This window comes from Curcuma longa, chromosome 1 (genome assembly GCF_044706935.1).
Source record: "Curcuma longa cultivar G26 ecotype Majalengka, Jawa Barat chromosome 1, ITB_CL_G26_1.1, whole genome shotgun sequence".
Taxonomy (NCBI): Eukaryota; Viridiplantae; Streptophyta; class Magnoliopsida; order Zingiberales; family Zingiberaceae; genus Curcuma; species Curcuma longa.
This window is the reverse complement of record NC_133861.1, coordinates 14,490,828-14,505,250: the sequence shown is the minus strand read 5'-3', so window position 1 is coordinate 14,505,250 and position 14,423 is coordinate 14,490,828. Positions and strand designations below refer to the sequence as shown.

General features: G+C 43.4%; 3 protein-coding genes and 1 pseudogene across 4 annotated transcripts; 1 reads left to right on the top strand and 3 right to left on the bottom strand.

Moving 5' to 3' along the window:
* Positions 1-711: 711 nt before the first annotated feature.
* Positions 712-2,738, bottom strand: LOC141844360 (GPI-anchored protein LLG1-like). Its single transcript, XM_074732413.1, has 3 exons — positions 2,527-2,738; positions 2,343-2,399; positions 712-1,164 (listed from the first exon to the last, which is right to left on the bottom strand). The coding sequence occupies exons 1-3, from the start codon at positions 2,609-2,611 to the stop codon at positions 803-805; spliced, it is 504 nt and encodes a 167-aa protein (XP_074588514.1). The 5' UTR covers positions 2,612-2,738; the 3' UTR covers positions 712-802.
* A 247-nt stretch (positions 2,739-2,985) lies between these two features.
* On the bottom strand, positions 2,986-7,533 carry LOC141830958 (putative ADP-ribosylation factor GTPase-activating protein AGD13). Of its 2 annotated transcripts, none has more exons than XM_074718419.1 (9): positions 7,462-7,533; positions 6,832-6,920; positions 5,795-5,879; positions 5,418-5,493; positions 4,618-4,781; positions 4,413-4,542; positions 4,118-4,234; positions 3,925-4,020; positions 2,986-3,446 (listed from the first exon to the last, which is right to left on the bottom strand). In XM_074718419.1, the coding sequence occupies exons 2-9, from the start codon at positions 6,869-6,871 to the stop codon at positions 3,165-3,167; spliced, it is 990 nt and encodes a 329-aa protein (XP_074574520.1). In that variant the 5' UTR covers positions 6,872-6,920; positions 7,462-7,533; the 3' UTR covers positions 2,986-3,164. The 2 variants fall into 2 exon arrangements, with proteins under 2 accessions (XP_074574520.1, XP_074574512.1); XM_074718411.1 differs by lacking the exon at positions 7,462-7,533 and adding an exon at positions 7,318-7,452.
* A 1,449-nt stretch (positions 7,534-8,982) lies between these two features.
* LOC141830975 (NDR1/HIN1-like protein 13) lies at positions 8,983-10,113 on the top strand (annotated as a pseudogene).
* A 257-nt stretch (positions 10,114-10,370) lies between these two features.
* LOC141846996 (uncharacterized) lies at positions 10,371-14,145 on the bottom strand. The gene is given in 3 exon segments (XM_074735003.1): positions 10,371-11,176; positions 11,242-12,862; positions 12,865-14,145. Coding segments are annotated over 3 exon segments (3,255 nt in total). The 5' UTR covers positions 14,056-14,145; the 3' UTR covers positions 10,371-10,733.
* Positions 14,146-14,423: the final 278 nt, after the last annotated feature.

Below are 14,423 nucleotides of genomic sequence, written 5' to 3'. Positions count from 1 at the left end.
ATTAAATTTTATGAAATAAAAGTTCTAACAAAATTAATTTTAAAACGTACGAAATTTGAAAAGGTTAGATGATTTAGTCCTGACAAAATATGTGATACATTATGCCTTAGTAAATTTACTCGTTGAGATGGACTGTACTCCCAACGCCCTTATGGAGGCACTGCCCTTGACAAAGGTACACTCCAATATGAATATATATATATATATATATATATATATATATATATATATACTTTTTTGATTGATTTTGACTGAAATATTTAACAAGGACAATTTTCTGAAGAAATATCTTTTAAATGGGTCCCTTGTATTTATGAGGTGTGCTTGGATAACCATGAACTTTTAAAAAATTAAGTTTTGAGGGGTGATACTTTGTTGGATAGGCATGACAACAGCCACTGATCTTGGGAAAGCTACTTGTCTCTCTTCCGTTGTTCATTTCTCGTCAGCAATTTCATGACTGGCACTTAGTTTTATGATTATTTAGAAGTTCTCAATCAGGACAGCAATCTGGAAATAACACTAAGTTATTTCAAATACTTCTATTGTTTGTATGAGAAATTTAATATTTTTCTATCTGCGGAGATGTATGTTGTAGCTGCTAAGAAAATTCGAGATTTACAAAGTAAAAAAACCATTACCGATGCCATGGTTTACATGAATAAGTGTATTTTTCTAAAGAGCAAAAAGTTTATTCAACTCAGAATCAATATTTCACTGCTGTTATACACACAATGATACACAGAGGCTTTGTAGGCATGATTCAATTGCGAGGTAGCAGACTCTACACACTTATTCAGTTTCACCAACAAAGGGATGTTATAATGCCAGAAAAGAGAAGAACAAGAGAGGTGAAATATCGAATTGTTGTGGCGAAGCTTGCGTCAGCAGCACTGCCCGATCCTGGGGGAAGAGCATCGCAAGCGAGGCCTTCCTTGCCTTCATGACATTCACTGGCAAAAAGGCCTGGAGGATACTTTCCATAGAGGTTAATGTAACTGAACATGGTCGTGGCACAGTCATTTGTGGCATCATTCAACTGATCCGCATGAGGGCATGCAAATTCCTTGAAGGCAGTACAACAGAAGTTAGCAGGGTATTGTGGACCCTTGCACTTGCTGGTGATGACGGTGTAGTTCAAGTTTTCAAAGTCGATGGGGCAACCTAACAATAGGATTTCCAAAGAACAGAGTCAGCACTTTCAGTTCAACGAAATAATCAACTGGCAAACTAACAAATATCTGTGGTTCGAGGGCCACAATGATGATCCTTGTCTATTTACAAAGAAGATGTGAGGTTCAATTGAGGTTCATTAGGTAGCGATGCCATTGCATTGTTCTTGAACCTAACTAGCCATACCGGTGTCAGCATGATTGAACACCAAAATGGTGCGTTTTTTGTGATATAACAAGGAAATTAGGTACTTTTATAGCCATAGTTTCAACAGTCAAATATGTGAAGCTAAAACAGTCACACTTTTGAGTTCCCAAATTGCAAGTGGTACATATCAAGAATGAAGACATCAACATAAGACTTAAAGAGATGTCAAAGCACAAGAGTGCAACCTTCATTTAAAAACAGCCTGATCTTTGAATCTTCACATATTAAATTTTTATTTTCTTGAGATGGCAAAACACAGGTTAAGTAAGAATGACTGACAAATTGACTGCCAAAAAATTGAAGAGGACTCTTTGAGTCATTTTGTTTCCCAATTCATACTATTTGGTTTTATTCTCTCTTTTTTGTTCAGGAAACAGAATCTAATGGTCTTTGAGAAATTGAAAAAGAAGCCACTAATGACATGGTTGGAAAATATGGAAATAAAGTTAGATGGACTTAATCTTTCACTTAACAATGCTTCTTATTGTCATATTTGTTCATTTAAGCTATTCTCCAAGTCAGAATAAAAAATCCTTGTATTTCAAGTGAGGGGAAAAAATTATCACAATAATTGTAAATCAAAAAGATAAGTCAAATCATTTCTATTCTAAGGTCCTTTAAGACTGATAATCATATAGAGGTCTCTTCAAGATTATGATATAGCAACGGTTAATACATGAAGTATGGATTCAGATTCTAGAATTAATACAAGAAATTACACGAAGACCCAAACTTCTGGGAACTAATTTGCACAGAAAAAAAACATAGCTTTGTGTTTAGTTTTTCATGTTGACAATGCAATCAATCCTACCTTTGAACGGAAAAAAATACTAAAATTAAATATCCTGCTCATCAAAGTAAACAGAGAACAAATAATTTGAGCACGTCGCCAATGAACTGGAAGATGGATTGCCAGATAAATGAAAACGAACAACGAAATAAGCAAGGGCAAATTATCTTACTCGATTGAGCCTGAAGCAGACTCCTCCCGGAAGATCCGCGCGACTCGAGCACATTATCTATCCAAAGGTAACCAAGGCCAAAGCCCTAGCTCGTCATCTCGGAGAAGAGGGAAAAAGAAAACAAAATCAAAAAGGAAATATCAATTGAAGATCGATTTTTGTTTTTTTTGTTTTGGCATCCTACCTGAGATGAAGGTGGAATCGGCAAACGACACCGCTACGACGAGGAGAAGAACGGCGGGCAAGCGAATGTTGGGAATCAAATCCATCTCATCCTACCTCCTTCGATAATGCAAACCGAACGAGAGAGGAAGAGACGCGGAGGAGAGAAGTGGAAGGGCGGTATAGGAAGAGGAGGGGCGCGGCGCTTACGCGGCCGCAGAAGTCGGGAAGAGAGGAGGCCATGATCGAACGCGACGCTGGAAGCCCGCCAACTGACAACCAGGGGAATAATTATTCTTTTATTGTCTAATTGCTACTAGGCTCTGATGTAAAATACTAAAATGAAGGGGCTTCAAACTAAAATTGCATTAAAAAAAACCTTATATCCCCGCACGATTAGTTGGTAATTTTACAATTTTATAGAACTAAAAAGTTGATTACTCTATCTAAAAATCCTTTTTAAAAATGATAATTAGAATTAAATCAAAGTTAATACATGAAACACATATAGCTCAAACATGTACGGAACATCTAAATACACTCAGTGAAGGATCTATCTTCAAATAAACATATGATACAAACTAATAACAAACACCTATTGAACACATGAGCTGATAGAGCTAGCAAGTCAAAAAACTACCAACTACCAACCGATAGGGTTCATTCATCTACAGGAATCCATTCTAGTTCTAGTTCAATCTCTCCACGCTCTACATTCTGTAGCTTTAGATGTACCTCTTGTTTTACCTTCCCATCCACAATGTTAATGAAGCTATCCTTAATGAGTGCATTGTCATTTGTTTTGAACCACCTTCCGATCTGCATGTTTCCGAGAAGCTCAGGATCCCCAAAAGCTAATGCAGCAGTGATCATAGGCTGGAGATCAACCTCAGCCTCGCCCATTATATCGTCCGCAGAGAACATGTCGTGATCGTATACTTGCTGTTTGACGTAGGGCAACAAAAGTTCATATTAGAACAAATTTTTATACAGAAATTGATCTATTAAAATTGGTCTGAACTGTTGGCTTTGTATATTGCAACAAGATATATTAGCCACTAAAGACTGAAGATTATTCGATAACATATTGTCCTTGAGAAAGGAATTTTTCATTAACTTGAGTACAACTCATCGACTCAAGTTCAAACAATGGATAGAAGTCGACTCAATAACATGCTGTTACAGAAGCACATCCATGCTACAATGCAAACTATTCTTGATGTCCCTTATAACTTCCGAGCCTGGTTAGTTCATTTTTCATCTCTTATGGAAACTATAATGATACTAGTGTCAACAATGTTGGTATCAACTTATATTCTGCATCGGTGCACTTATTTTTCACAATTTATTATGAATCTACTTTCTAACCTTGGTTTTCATAAACATTTTGTTACAAGAAAAATGGTTCATCTGATTTTACCAGTTTCAATGCTCCATAACGTTGAGGAACTGTAAATTTGAACTCTTCATTCCATACTGGATTCAAATTGCTATTTTTAACTGTGGTTTGGACTTTCTGCAACCATCAGATGACAGATGGAAATTGGAAGGTAAAATTAGTATAATGCAGTAACCATTTTCCTTTGGATAATAATCAAAGTAAATCAACTCACCTGCCGCCCAAGATTCAAAATTACATATGGATCGCTCGTTAACAAATCTCTAACAGCTAAGTTTATGCCTCTGATTACTTTGACCTTCAATTCACCAATAAATTCCCGTGTATCTTCCTGTAACAGCAGAAAGTACCTCATCAGTTTGATCACTATTTTGTGTACTACTAAAAGAGTAAAGCAGTGCAGTACCATAAAAGGTGAGTAACACAGGATACATTATTAATACTTGAAACATAGTCATATTGAACAACTTGATGAGCTCTAAAATAAAGAATGCTCAAAGATGACTTACTGTCTTCTTTGAACTGCAGGGTTGATGCTTGTGATCCAAATCCCTTGAAGATTCATATGTTCTGAAGGATATCTTTGAAGACACTATACGCAAACTTGGTTTCAGGAAATCTTGCGACTCATACTTTGACCTACAAAGAAACAAAGAGTTTGATCTTTAACAAGCAGTTACTAAACCAACTAAGGAGAAACACTGAAATAATTACCTAATAAATTTGCTTCGTTCCTCATTACTTGAATCTGGTTTAGGTTTTCGATACCCTTTAGGAAGAAAAGCCTCATATATTGAGTTGGCATATGTATTCCCGCCCACTTCAAACATGGAATCAATGTCGCTTTCACTCCATTCTTCTAATGTCAAAGGCAGCACCTGAATTTCAACAGTACCAGAGGTGAAAAAGCAAGCGAAATCAGAAATGACACAGTATTTTAACACATAAAATATCCGTATCTATCCAATTGGAATTTCGCAAAAGCATAGTCCCTTTAGCAGGATAGGCAATTGGTTCCACAAGATTCTTCTACTAATATTTACCCTAGGAGCAGCTCTTTCGAACAAAACATACTAGCAGAGGAAAGCAATCTCAAAGACTACGAGTTTGGAAGACCTTTAGAGTCAAGTGAGATATTGGATATTTAAACAACTTCTGAATGGCATAAGCTGGAAACTGTGTGCACAGTAAGTTTCAAATTCATTGATAAAAAAACCAGTAATACGCCATCTAAAGTTGAATGCCATATATACAGAAATAAAACAAATAAATGACACAAATGGCAGTCAAAAGGTTATGCGTAGCTGGGATCTTATTATCCAGCCAATTACTTGCACAAGAAAAATTGAAAAAGGCTATGGGGAGAAATTTAGAGTTGATGCATGCAATGTTTTGCAATTAAAACAGGTTGTTGATTTGATGTTGATGTTGATGTTGACTTACAATGGAATGTCAAGTGTAAAGGCAATGGATTAAATATCCACATATAACATATCTGGCATCTCAAATAGTACCTTTGATATATCTGTACCAAGAGTCCTGTGAACATCACTACACTTTAAGCATATGAAAACACCAATATTCGCTGACCTGCAAATTGCAATGACGAAATGTTCAGGTTAGACTACAAGACATCAGTACCGGATTGCTGGTCGAACTCATTTACTGTCTAATAAGTCTCATAAATTAACACTTTGCCAAGATAGTAATTTTTTACTGGCTTGGAATATAAAGAAAATTGTGAAATGAAAAACTTCCTTAAAGAGGACAACTTCCTAACAATTAGCTACGGGAAAAAGGATTTTTACACCTCAATGTAAATATCAGTTTCAAATGTTCCAAAATTTTTCCCGTATTCTTATTCATTTCATGGCAGGATGCAAGTACTTACGCCCACTTTGGATCTGGAGCACTACAATCTGCGCATATGCGATTATCACCTTTAAGCATAAGCTCCTTCAGTTTTCTCATTTTACCTGTTACATAAAGGATCATAAGGGTATTTTCTGATCTATGAGAAATATACAAGTTTCTAGATTTCAAATTTGTGATTACTAAGTAGAAGTGAACATTAGATTCCATAAGTGGGGAGATGTTTTTATCCAAGCCTGGTATATGAAATATGTGATAGTTTTGAATTAAATCACCAGTATCCACTAGGCTTTAACAAAGCTACAGTGTTCCTGGAGCTAATGTATCCTAGATGTACTTCCAGCAAAGACAAATTTCTGCATGTAACAACAACAGTGGCATTCCATAAAATGTCTCTAGTTTCCACAAAGCTGCAATTTTCTTGGATCACATACGTATCTGGATGTTGTGGACATTCCCCCCCCCCCCCCCCCCCCCCCCCCCCCCCCCCCCCCCCCTCCCCAAAATCTTATCTTTTAAACAATAATTAATGTAAATAACCGTATATAAGACCCAAACATTACTTAGATCATAGTCTACTAGGACTCCCATGGTGACAGTGCATGAATAGAAAGTTAAAACAAACAGTTACTGAACACCATAAAGAGCTTTGGTCAGCTAAACAGGGAAGAATAAGAGAAATGCCGGGCAGAGAACGTGGAGATATGTCTATCAGAAATCAAGTGATCTACCTTAGGCCAAACATTTATTAAAACAGTAAACATTCAAACAATGGAAAAGAGTAGAGATTTTATGGAGGCTAATGTAGGCTTAATTAAATCGCTACACAACAATCAAAAGAGTGAAGCTAGTTGTCATAGCAATTGCCCAATGTACTTGGATAGCTTGGTTTATGATGGTGTACCAGGCACTAAATAATTCAGATAAAAAAATGTTTATCCTCAAAATACAGTTTCCTTGAAATTTGCTTTATCCCAACCAAACAACAAATATTATCTGGTGTATAGCATGCTGAAGATAAGGATGATGAACATGAAGCACTACACTAGTGCGCACCTGAGGCAGGCTTCTCTGATCTGTAGTAGCGACTGCTCATGTCTACAAATTGATGAGCTGGATGTTCCACCGCCAGGCTACTCAGAAAACTGAAGGTAACAAAAAAGAAAAGAAAAAGATAATTTAGTCACTATTCAACATTAAGCAGATTTCTGAAGTTAATGGATCTATTGATTAGCGAATCGTTCACATTGTGCAAGTTTACTTGCAGGTATAACCTTATGATGAGAAACAACTTCAGGAAAAGGGATAAGAGCCTAAAATAGGAAATCAACAAACACTATCAAGTTGCCGAACTACGATAATATACAAGTCAAATATTCCGCAAACCTCAGATCTCGGAATATATCAGCCAAAAATTATCAGCTAACGAAGAAATGTTACTTCAATCTCTTTTCAAGCCATAAGCAAATCAAAGGCAAACAAAATCCCCCGAAGAACGAACTTTAAGCGTCTCAAACAAAGCCTCAGCAGCTTAATGCTTACCCAAAAAGAAAAATTAGGATCTCGAAGATGAAGAGGATCGACTACAGATTTCGAATCTTTCCTAAAAACACAAGAAAGGTGGAAGGGCCTTTGCCGTCAAGCCTAGTAAATTTAACGATCGACTTCGCCGCAAATCGATCTTACCGGGCAATCAAAACGCGGTTTGACAGAAAAGCCTTCCAGAATCGAGCTTCACGACGTCGCTGATGCTTGAACTTGCTCCTCTGGCTTAGCAGTCGCGTGTTGCGGGCCGCGGTATCCAATTCGTACGAAGACGACCACGCCTGGTCCGAGCCATCTAAAATCAAACCGGACCGGTTTGAACCGCACCATTAATTCCATCTGCTAATTTTATCCAAATTGCAAAGAAATTTATTTAAAAAAAACGAAGAGGAAACTACTTAATTTATATCTCACACGTAATCGATAACTTAATCGATAAAAAATTGCTAGAAGATGGTTCGGTTGCAGCGACCGTATTAAAAGCTATTTATTTTAAGTGCTTAATGTCAATTATGCAGTGACAGCGAATAGAGGATGAATATTATTTTGGGAAATTCAATTGCAATGCGCACATTAAGTTTGACGAAGGCATTTGGCTAATTCATTGAGCAGATTAGAAAATTATACTTCATATTAATTTAATCGGTCACGATGTGGTCCATCGTCATGGGCGATGAAGACTTTTTATTGAGAGGGCTAAAGGAAAAAAGGGTAGATGTGTAATTTAACTTTATTTAATTGAACAAGTTTTCGGGTTGGAGCCTCGTTGAATCCGCTCCGATAAAGAAAAATGGCTCCGCAATTCTCCCAACGGTCCGTGTTGCCCTCGAGGCCCGCGTGGACGCCATTAAGCGCGCGGCCTTCTGACTCCCGTGCCGCCGCCGCCTCGCCTTCGAATGGCCTGTCCCGGAGGGTGACGCGGAGGCTGAAGCGGGAGCTCGGCGAGGGGCGGGCGCTCTCACGGTGCGTGAAGTAGCTGCGGATGAAGGGCGCGACCTTCGACCTGGTCAAGGAGCCGCAGAGATCGAAAAAGAAGAGCGTTGAGATCGAAAAAGAAGACCTTGTCGGTATTTGCCTTGTCCGCGTCGAGGGAATCCTCTTCCCGGGTTCCCAGCTCGTCGGTAATTCTTGCTCTGTTTTCTCAAATGTGATGGTCTGTGAAAAAAACATGATTAATGTAGGGTGCTTTGTGAATCACAAATCTCCACAATTTGTGAATGAAAGATGGCTTCAATGGAGGCATGGAGAAATGCTTCAACCATCTCGCTTTGAACCAACTTGTACATGCTGCTTCCCTCTGATACTTTATGAAATCAGGTTTTATTGTCTTGCATTGTGATACTCATGTAGCTAATCCTCACTTCCATGCTGCAAAACCGAGTTTACTGACTATATCTAATATTATACTTCAGCTGCATTATTAAGTATATGGTTTTCTATTCTTGAAATTTGACCTGCCTTCTCAATTCTCAACTGAGTTAAAACTCAGAAGAGACTGCTACTTTTTCTTTTCTTCAGGAAATAAAGATCATGTCATCCTTAATATCATCTGAGCAACATTCCACCAGTTGAATTTTAACAGATTAATCAGTAACTGACAAGTCTCCCATTTAGAAATCAAATTGGATCATCGTAACATTCCACTACTCGCATGTTTCTGCTACAACACGTATCGTATTGCTTGCCGTATGTTTGTTGTTCCTTTAACCTTCTTTTCAGACATCTTTCAATTGCCAAACTGCTTTAAGCAAAGAACCCAAGGATTTGAACCAATTGCTTTTAATCTTTCTGAACGAACCAGGCCAAATTGTTCCTGATTTAACTGGTTGAATTGATTAATCGGATCCTTCTAGTTTGGTTATAAAAACATTGCCTTTTGGCCATGGCCCCATTCCATGATTCAAAAGCTTCTTTGCTCTTTAGCCGACTTCCTCAATCCTTCCTTCCTCCTTAAGAAAACATCTGCTGTGGTCGCCATTATGATCTCGTTGCTTCATCCCATGGTTTTTCTCCTCCACACTTCTCCTCAGATGCCCGCTCACAGTTCCACCACCCTTCCACAAGTGCCGCCTCTTTATCTCACCTCCTCCTCCCCCTTTCCAACCTCCTAAATCCACCACCATGCCACCGAAAAAGCCACCGGAATTGTCGGACCCGCTGCACACGGGGAAGTCACGGCTCCTCCCGCCCGAACGTCGCACCAGTCCCCTCATTTGGTGCGCCGCTGTCTTCTGCGGTGTCTTCACTCTCCTCATCATCCTCGCTGGTGTCGTCACGCTCATCATCTTCCTCGTCATCAGACCGCGCAGCCCTTCCATCGACCTCACCACCGCCAGCCTCAACAGCATCTACATCGACTCGCCTACGTACCTCAACGGCGACGTCTCCTTCCTCGCCAACGTCTCCAACCCCAACCGCAAGATCGACGTGGCGTTCCACTCGCTGGGCTTGGAGCTCTACTTCCGTGACAGGCTCATCGCGGTGCAGGCGCTGCGACCGTTCGCGCTGCGGACGGGCGAGTCACGGCTGGAGGCGGTGCGCATGATCACCAGCGAGGTGCTGCTGCCGGCGGAGCTAGCGGAGGAGCTCCAGAAGCAGGTGAGGGAGAACAGCGTGGTGTACAACGTGAGAGGGAGCTTCAAGGTGAGGGCGAGATTTGGCGCCGGCCATTACTCGTACTGGATCAACACTCGCTGTGACGTCCAGCTCACGGCGCCGCCCAACGGCGTGCTCGTGGCCCGGCGATGCAGGAAAGATTAACATATATATGCATTTCTTCATAAATCACAATTTTGTTTTCCTTTTTCATTATCACTACAGATTTTAGCATTTTTTTCAGGATGACTTCTTAGTTAATAAACTCTTAAGAGTAATTACATTTTGTATTACAAAATGGAATTTCTTTAATTTAAACTAGATTTATTCTTTGATGGTTGATCTATAATTGATGGGCATGAAGTAGAGTCAAATAAGATATTTATTTTATAAGTTTGAACACCAACAACGATCTAAAATGTAATCTTTTATTCATCATTTTCGCAATCGCCGTCTGCAAAAAGCTTCAGAATTACAAGCATGGCAATACCAAAAAAGCAGCATGTGGTTCATGCCAAGATTCACAATTCTGAGCCCATCCTGTTCTTCGATCTTCGTTTCTGTGCACCAAACAACACAAGTAGCAATTTTTCAGTATCTTTTTTCTCATCGACTTTCACGAGGACGAAGAAATCCGTATCAACATGTACAGCAGCCATTAGCAGAGGACAGAGGTGGTTCTACGAGCTGAATCCCTTCCAATTCTAGTGACCAAAGCATCTGCAATTGTGAAAACTAATATACAACGGCAAAAATCAACCTTAATCTATCACAAAACTGTTTCCCAAGATTAAAGCAGCTTCCGCCAGATGCTTTCTTCAGCTACCGTTCTCCGACATCGCAAACGAGCAATTCGAAGACCCCTGCAACGTCGCATTGCGAACTGGGCAAGCGGCGGCGGAGGCAGTCGCCGGCTCCTTCGTCTTCTCGTCGCTCGCCGGCCGCCTCACCGCCTCCAACAACGCCACCACATCCTTCATCGCTGGCCGGTCATCCTGCCGGTGCCCGACGCACAGAACCGAGATCGACAGCGCTTGCAGCATTTCTTGGAGCTGGTGCTCCGGCCCGCCGAGCAGCCTGCCGTCGAGGAGATGAGCCGGGTCTAGCTTCCTCTGCAGGTGGACTCGAACCCACTGCACCAAATCCATCCCGCCGGGCAGCGACGGGTCCAGTGGATGCCTCCCTGTTAACACCTCCAGCAGAACCACTCCGTAGCTATACACGTCGCTCTTCTCCGTTATCCGTTGCATCGACGCGTGCTCTGAGCAAATCCAACGACACCATGAATCGAAGTTTCGATAATTGTGATTGAAAGATATAATTTACCTGGAGCCATGTAGCCGTACGAGCCGGCGATGCGAGGAGGGCATGACTTGATGTCCAACTTGTGAGAAGGTTCGCCGTCGGCGGTAACCCGGGCAAGGCCGAAGTCCGCCAAATACGGTTCAAATCTTGGACCGAGGAGGACGTTCATGGCCTTGATGTCGCCATGGAGGATGGCCGGTACGCAGTCGTGGTGCAGGTAGGCGACGGCGTGCGCCAGCCCCACTGCGATCTCGTACCTCGTCTCCCACGCCGCCGCCTCCTTCACGCCCCGGTGGAGGAACCCGCTTAGGCTGCCGTTGGGTAAGTAATTGTAGAACAGCAGCTTGGCGCTCCGGTTGAGGCCCCATCCGAGGAGGCGCACGATGTTGCGGTGGCGTAACGTGCTCAGCGCGGCGATCTCGCTGCGGAATTCACCCGAGTCGTCGTCCGCTGGCGACCACATCTTCTTGACGGCCAGCGTCACTCCGCTTGGGATGGAGACCTTATAGACCACCCCGGAGCTCCCGGTCCCAACCACGTTCGCTGACGTCAGCCCGTGGAGGACGTCGTCGAGCGAGAGGTCCAGCTTCTGGTAGAGCGTGATCTCCCACGCGTCGTCGGCGCTGCCGCCGCGAGGCTCGGCGCGTGCACGAGCGAGGAGGAAGGCTGCCGTCAGGAGGAGCGCCGCGCTGACGATGATCAGGAACATCATCGCGAGCTTTAGAGCCGAGACGGCTGCTCTTCTTGGTGTTTCTTGCGCCGAGGGACGGCCGTCTGCGATGATTAGGCCGTGGTTGCCTTCGAGGTCAGCGAGCGAGAGGTTCCTGAAGAAGGGGGTGTCAGGAACCTCGCCTGAGAAGGCGTTGAAGGATACGTTCAGAGCAACCAGATTTTGTAGCGTGGCGACGACCCGGAGGTCTCCGTGGAGTTCGTTGTGCGAGATGTCGAGGCAACCGAGTTTCTCGAGGGATGAAAACTGCGGCGGGATCTCTCCGGAGAGACGGTTGCAGCTGAGATTGAGCGAGATCTCCAGCGCGGGAAGTTGGCCTAACTCGCCTGGTATCTCTCCAGAGAAGAAGTTGTCGCCGAGATCTAAAAGTTGCAACTTGCTGCATGACCCGAGCTGCGCAGGGATTCTGCCGGAGAGCTGATTCCTACCTAGCATGAGCTTCGTCAGCTCCGGCAGCGATCCAATGGCAGGGCTTATTACTCCGGTCAGCCTATTTTGGGAGAAGTCAACGAACTGCAGGCTCCTCGGCAGCGACTCCGGCATGCTGCCGCTCAGGCCATTGGAATGAAGGTCGAGGAATTCGAGGTTCTGCCACCCGGCGTTTGCCGCCGGAATCTGGCCCACGAGCCGGTTGTTGCTCATGTCAAGAAAATTAAGGTTCTCGAGATTGCCGATCTCTGCCGGAATAGTGCCTCCTAGGCGGTTGCCATTGAGCCGGAGCCTATAAAGATTCGTGCAATTGCCGATCTCCGGCGGCAGAAATCCCGTCAACTCATTCGACAGGAGAAGCAATTTAGTCAAATTCTGCAGCCTGAATAGCTCCTTTGGAATCGAGCCCGTCAAGTTGTTGTAAGAGAGGTCCAGCGATTGCAAATTCCGGCACTGCGCCAAGCTCGCCGGAATGCTTCCCCGTGAAGCCTATTCTGCCAAGCGTAGAACAGAGTAAGGTTCTCCAATCTCGTGAAGTCGATTCCTATCTCTCCAGAAAGACCATTGTTGTCCACCTGGATATCAGTCAGCGCCGTGCAATTCGAGATCTCCGATATGATAGCGCCGGTGAGCTGATTGGTACTCAGCTGCAGATGTTGAAGGTTCCGCAAATTACCGAAGCTCTCGGGAATACTTCCGGTAAGGGAATTCGAGGACAAGTCCATGAGGATCAGTTGCTCGCACTGACCGAGCTCCGGTGGGATTGCTCCGACCAAGTTGTTCTGCCACAGGAGCAGAGTCTGCAGGTTCTGGAGCCAGCCGAGCTCCGGCGGAATCGGACCGGAGAGAGAATTCTGATACAGATAAAGATTGGTCAGCTGGGTGCAGTTGCCAATCTCTCCTGGGATTGGCCCTGACAGCTGAGAAGAGTAGATAGCAACGGTTTGAATTCTTTTGAGCGACCCGATAGTGGAAGGAATCCTCCCCGATAATCCGGTCACTGCCAGGCCCAACGTCACTAAGCTTCTGCAATTGCCAATCTCCACAGGCAAGGAACCTCTCAGATTCCGGTTCCCACCGGCGCGGAAAACCTCGAGCCTCTCCAGCTTCCCGACGCTCGCTGGCACCTCGCCGCTGAGGTAGTTATCATAGAGCGTCAAGCACGTGAGGCCGGATAGGTTTCCGATGTCGGCCGGAATGGCGCCTTGTAGAGAGTTGGAGTGCAGAGCCAAGGCTTGGAGCTTGGTCAGCTTGCAAATTTCCGGCGGGATATCGCCCGATATTTGGTTCTTGCTAAGGTCGAGGAAGGCGAGCTCGCTGTAGTCCCCGAACTCTACTGGAATTGGGCCGGTGAGGTTGGTCTCTGAAAGCACTAGATTCTTCAAGGACTTGAGAGGTTGGAGATTGGAAGGCAATGGGCCTTGCAGATCGACTAGTTTGATCTTCAAGCTGGTGACTTCAAGCTTGGAGTTGCAGGCAACACCAAACCACTTACACGGATTGGCGTCTGAAGAATTCCAAGAGCTAAGTGCGTCAGTGGAGCTGCTTAGAGTCTGCTTCCAAGAAAGCAGAGCTTGGCCTTGCTCATCAATGGCCAGGCAACTGAAGAAGAAGAAGAAGAAAGAGGAGATGGTGAAGAAGAGAATTGTACATAAGTTTGGAGGCAACAATCCCATATTGGGTTTGGGAGGGAAGGGAGGAGGAGTGCAGAAGAGCAGGGTGTCGGGAGGGATATCAGTGGGGAAACCCCGTGTTTTGTTTATAATGGAAAAGCAAGAGATCTGGATCCAAATAGCATGTTAGCTTTTGTGTTTGTTTTTTGGTCCTTCTACAACTTTTCTGTTGTTCTGCTGCTTATTTTAGTGGATGTGCTTTTGGATTTATGTTGCTGAGGATTAGTGGAAGGGTGGCTAATCGTAGTCGGGGGCAATATGTAGAGCAAGACAGTTTAATCATCAAGAGAAGCTAGAGTTTGGGCTGTACGATAACGTGCAGAAGGTTACTGTCAACTACGTACTTGAGTTCATTCTCTGTGAAAGCATAA

Coding starts and splice junctions, on each gene's coding strand:
- LOC141844360 (XM_074732413.1), bottom strand. CDS start 2,611: ATGGATTTGATTCCCAACATTCGCTTGCCCGCCGTTCTTCTCCTCGTC. Junction 2,400..2,526: donor CGATTCCACCTTCATCTCAG/GTAGGATGCCAA, acceptor ACCTTTGGATAG/ATAATGTGCTCGAGTCGCGC. Junction 1,165..2,342: donor TCTGCTTCAGGCTCAATCGA/GTAAGATAATTT, acceptor TCCTATTGTTAG/GTTGCCCCATCGACTTTGAA.
- LOC141830958 (XM_074718419.1), bottom strand. CDS start 6,871: ATGAGCAGTCGCTACTACAGATCAGAGAAGCCTGCCTCAG. Junction 5,494..5,794: donor GCTCCAGATCCAAAGTGGGC/GTAAGTACTTGC, acceptor TGCAATTTGCAG/GTCAGCGAATATTGGTGTTT. Junction 4,543..4,617: donor GAACGAAGCAAATTTATTAG/GTAATTATTTCA, acceptor GTTTCTTTGTAG/GTCAAAGTATGAGTCGCAAG.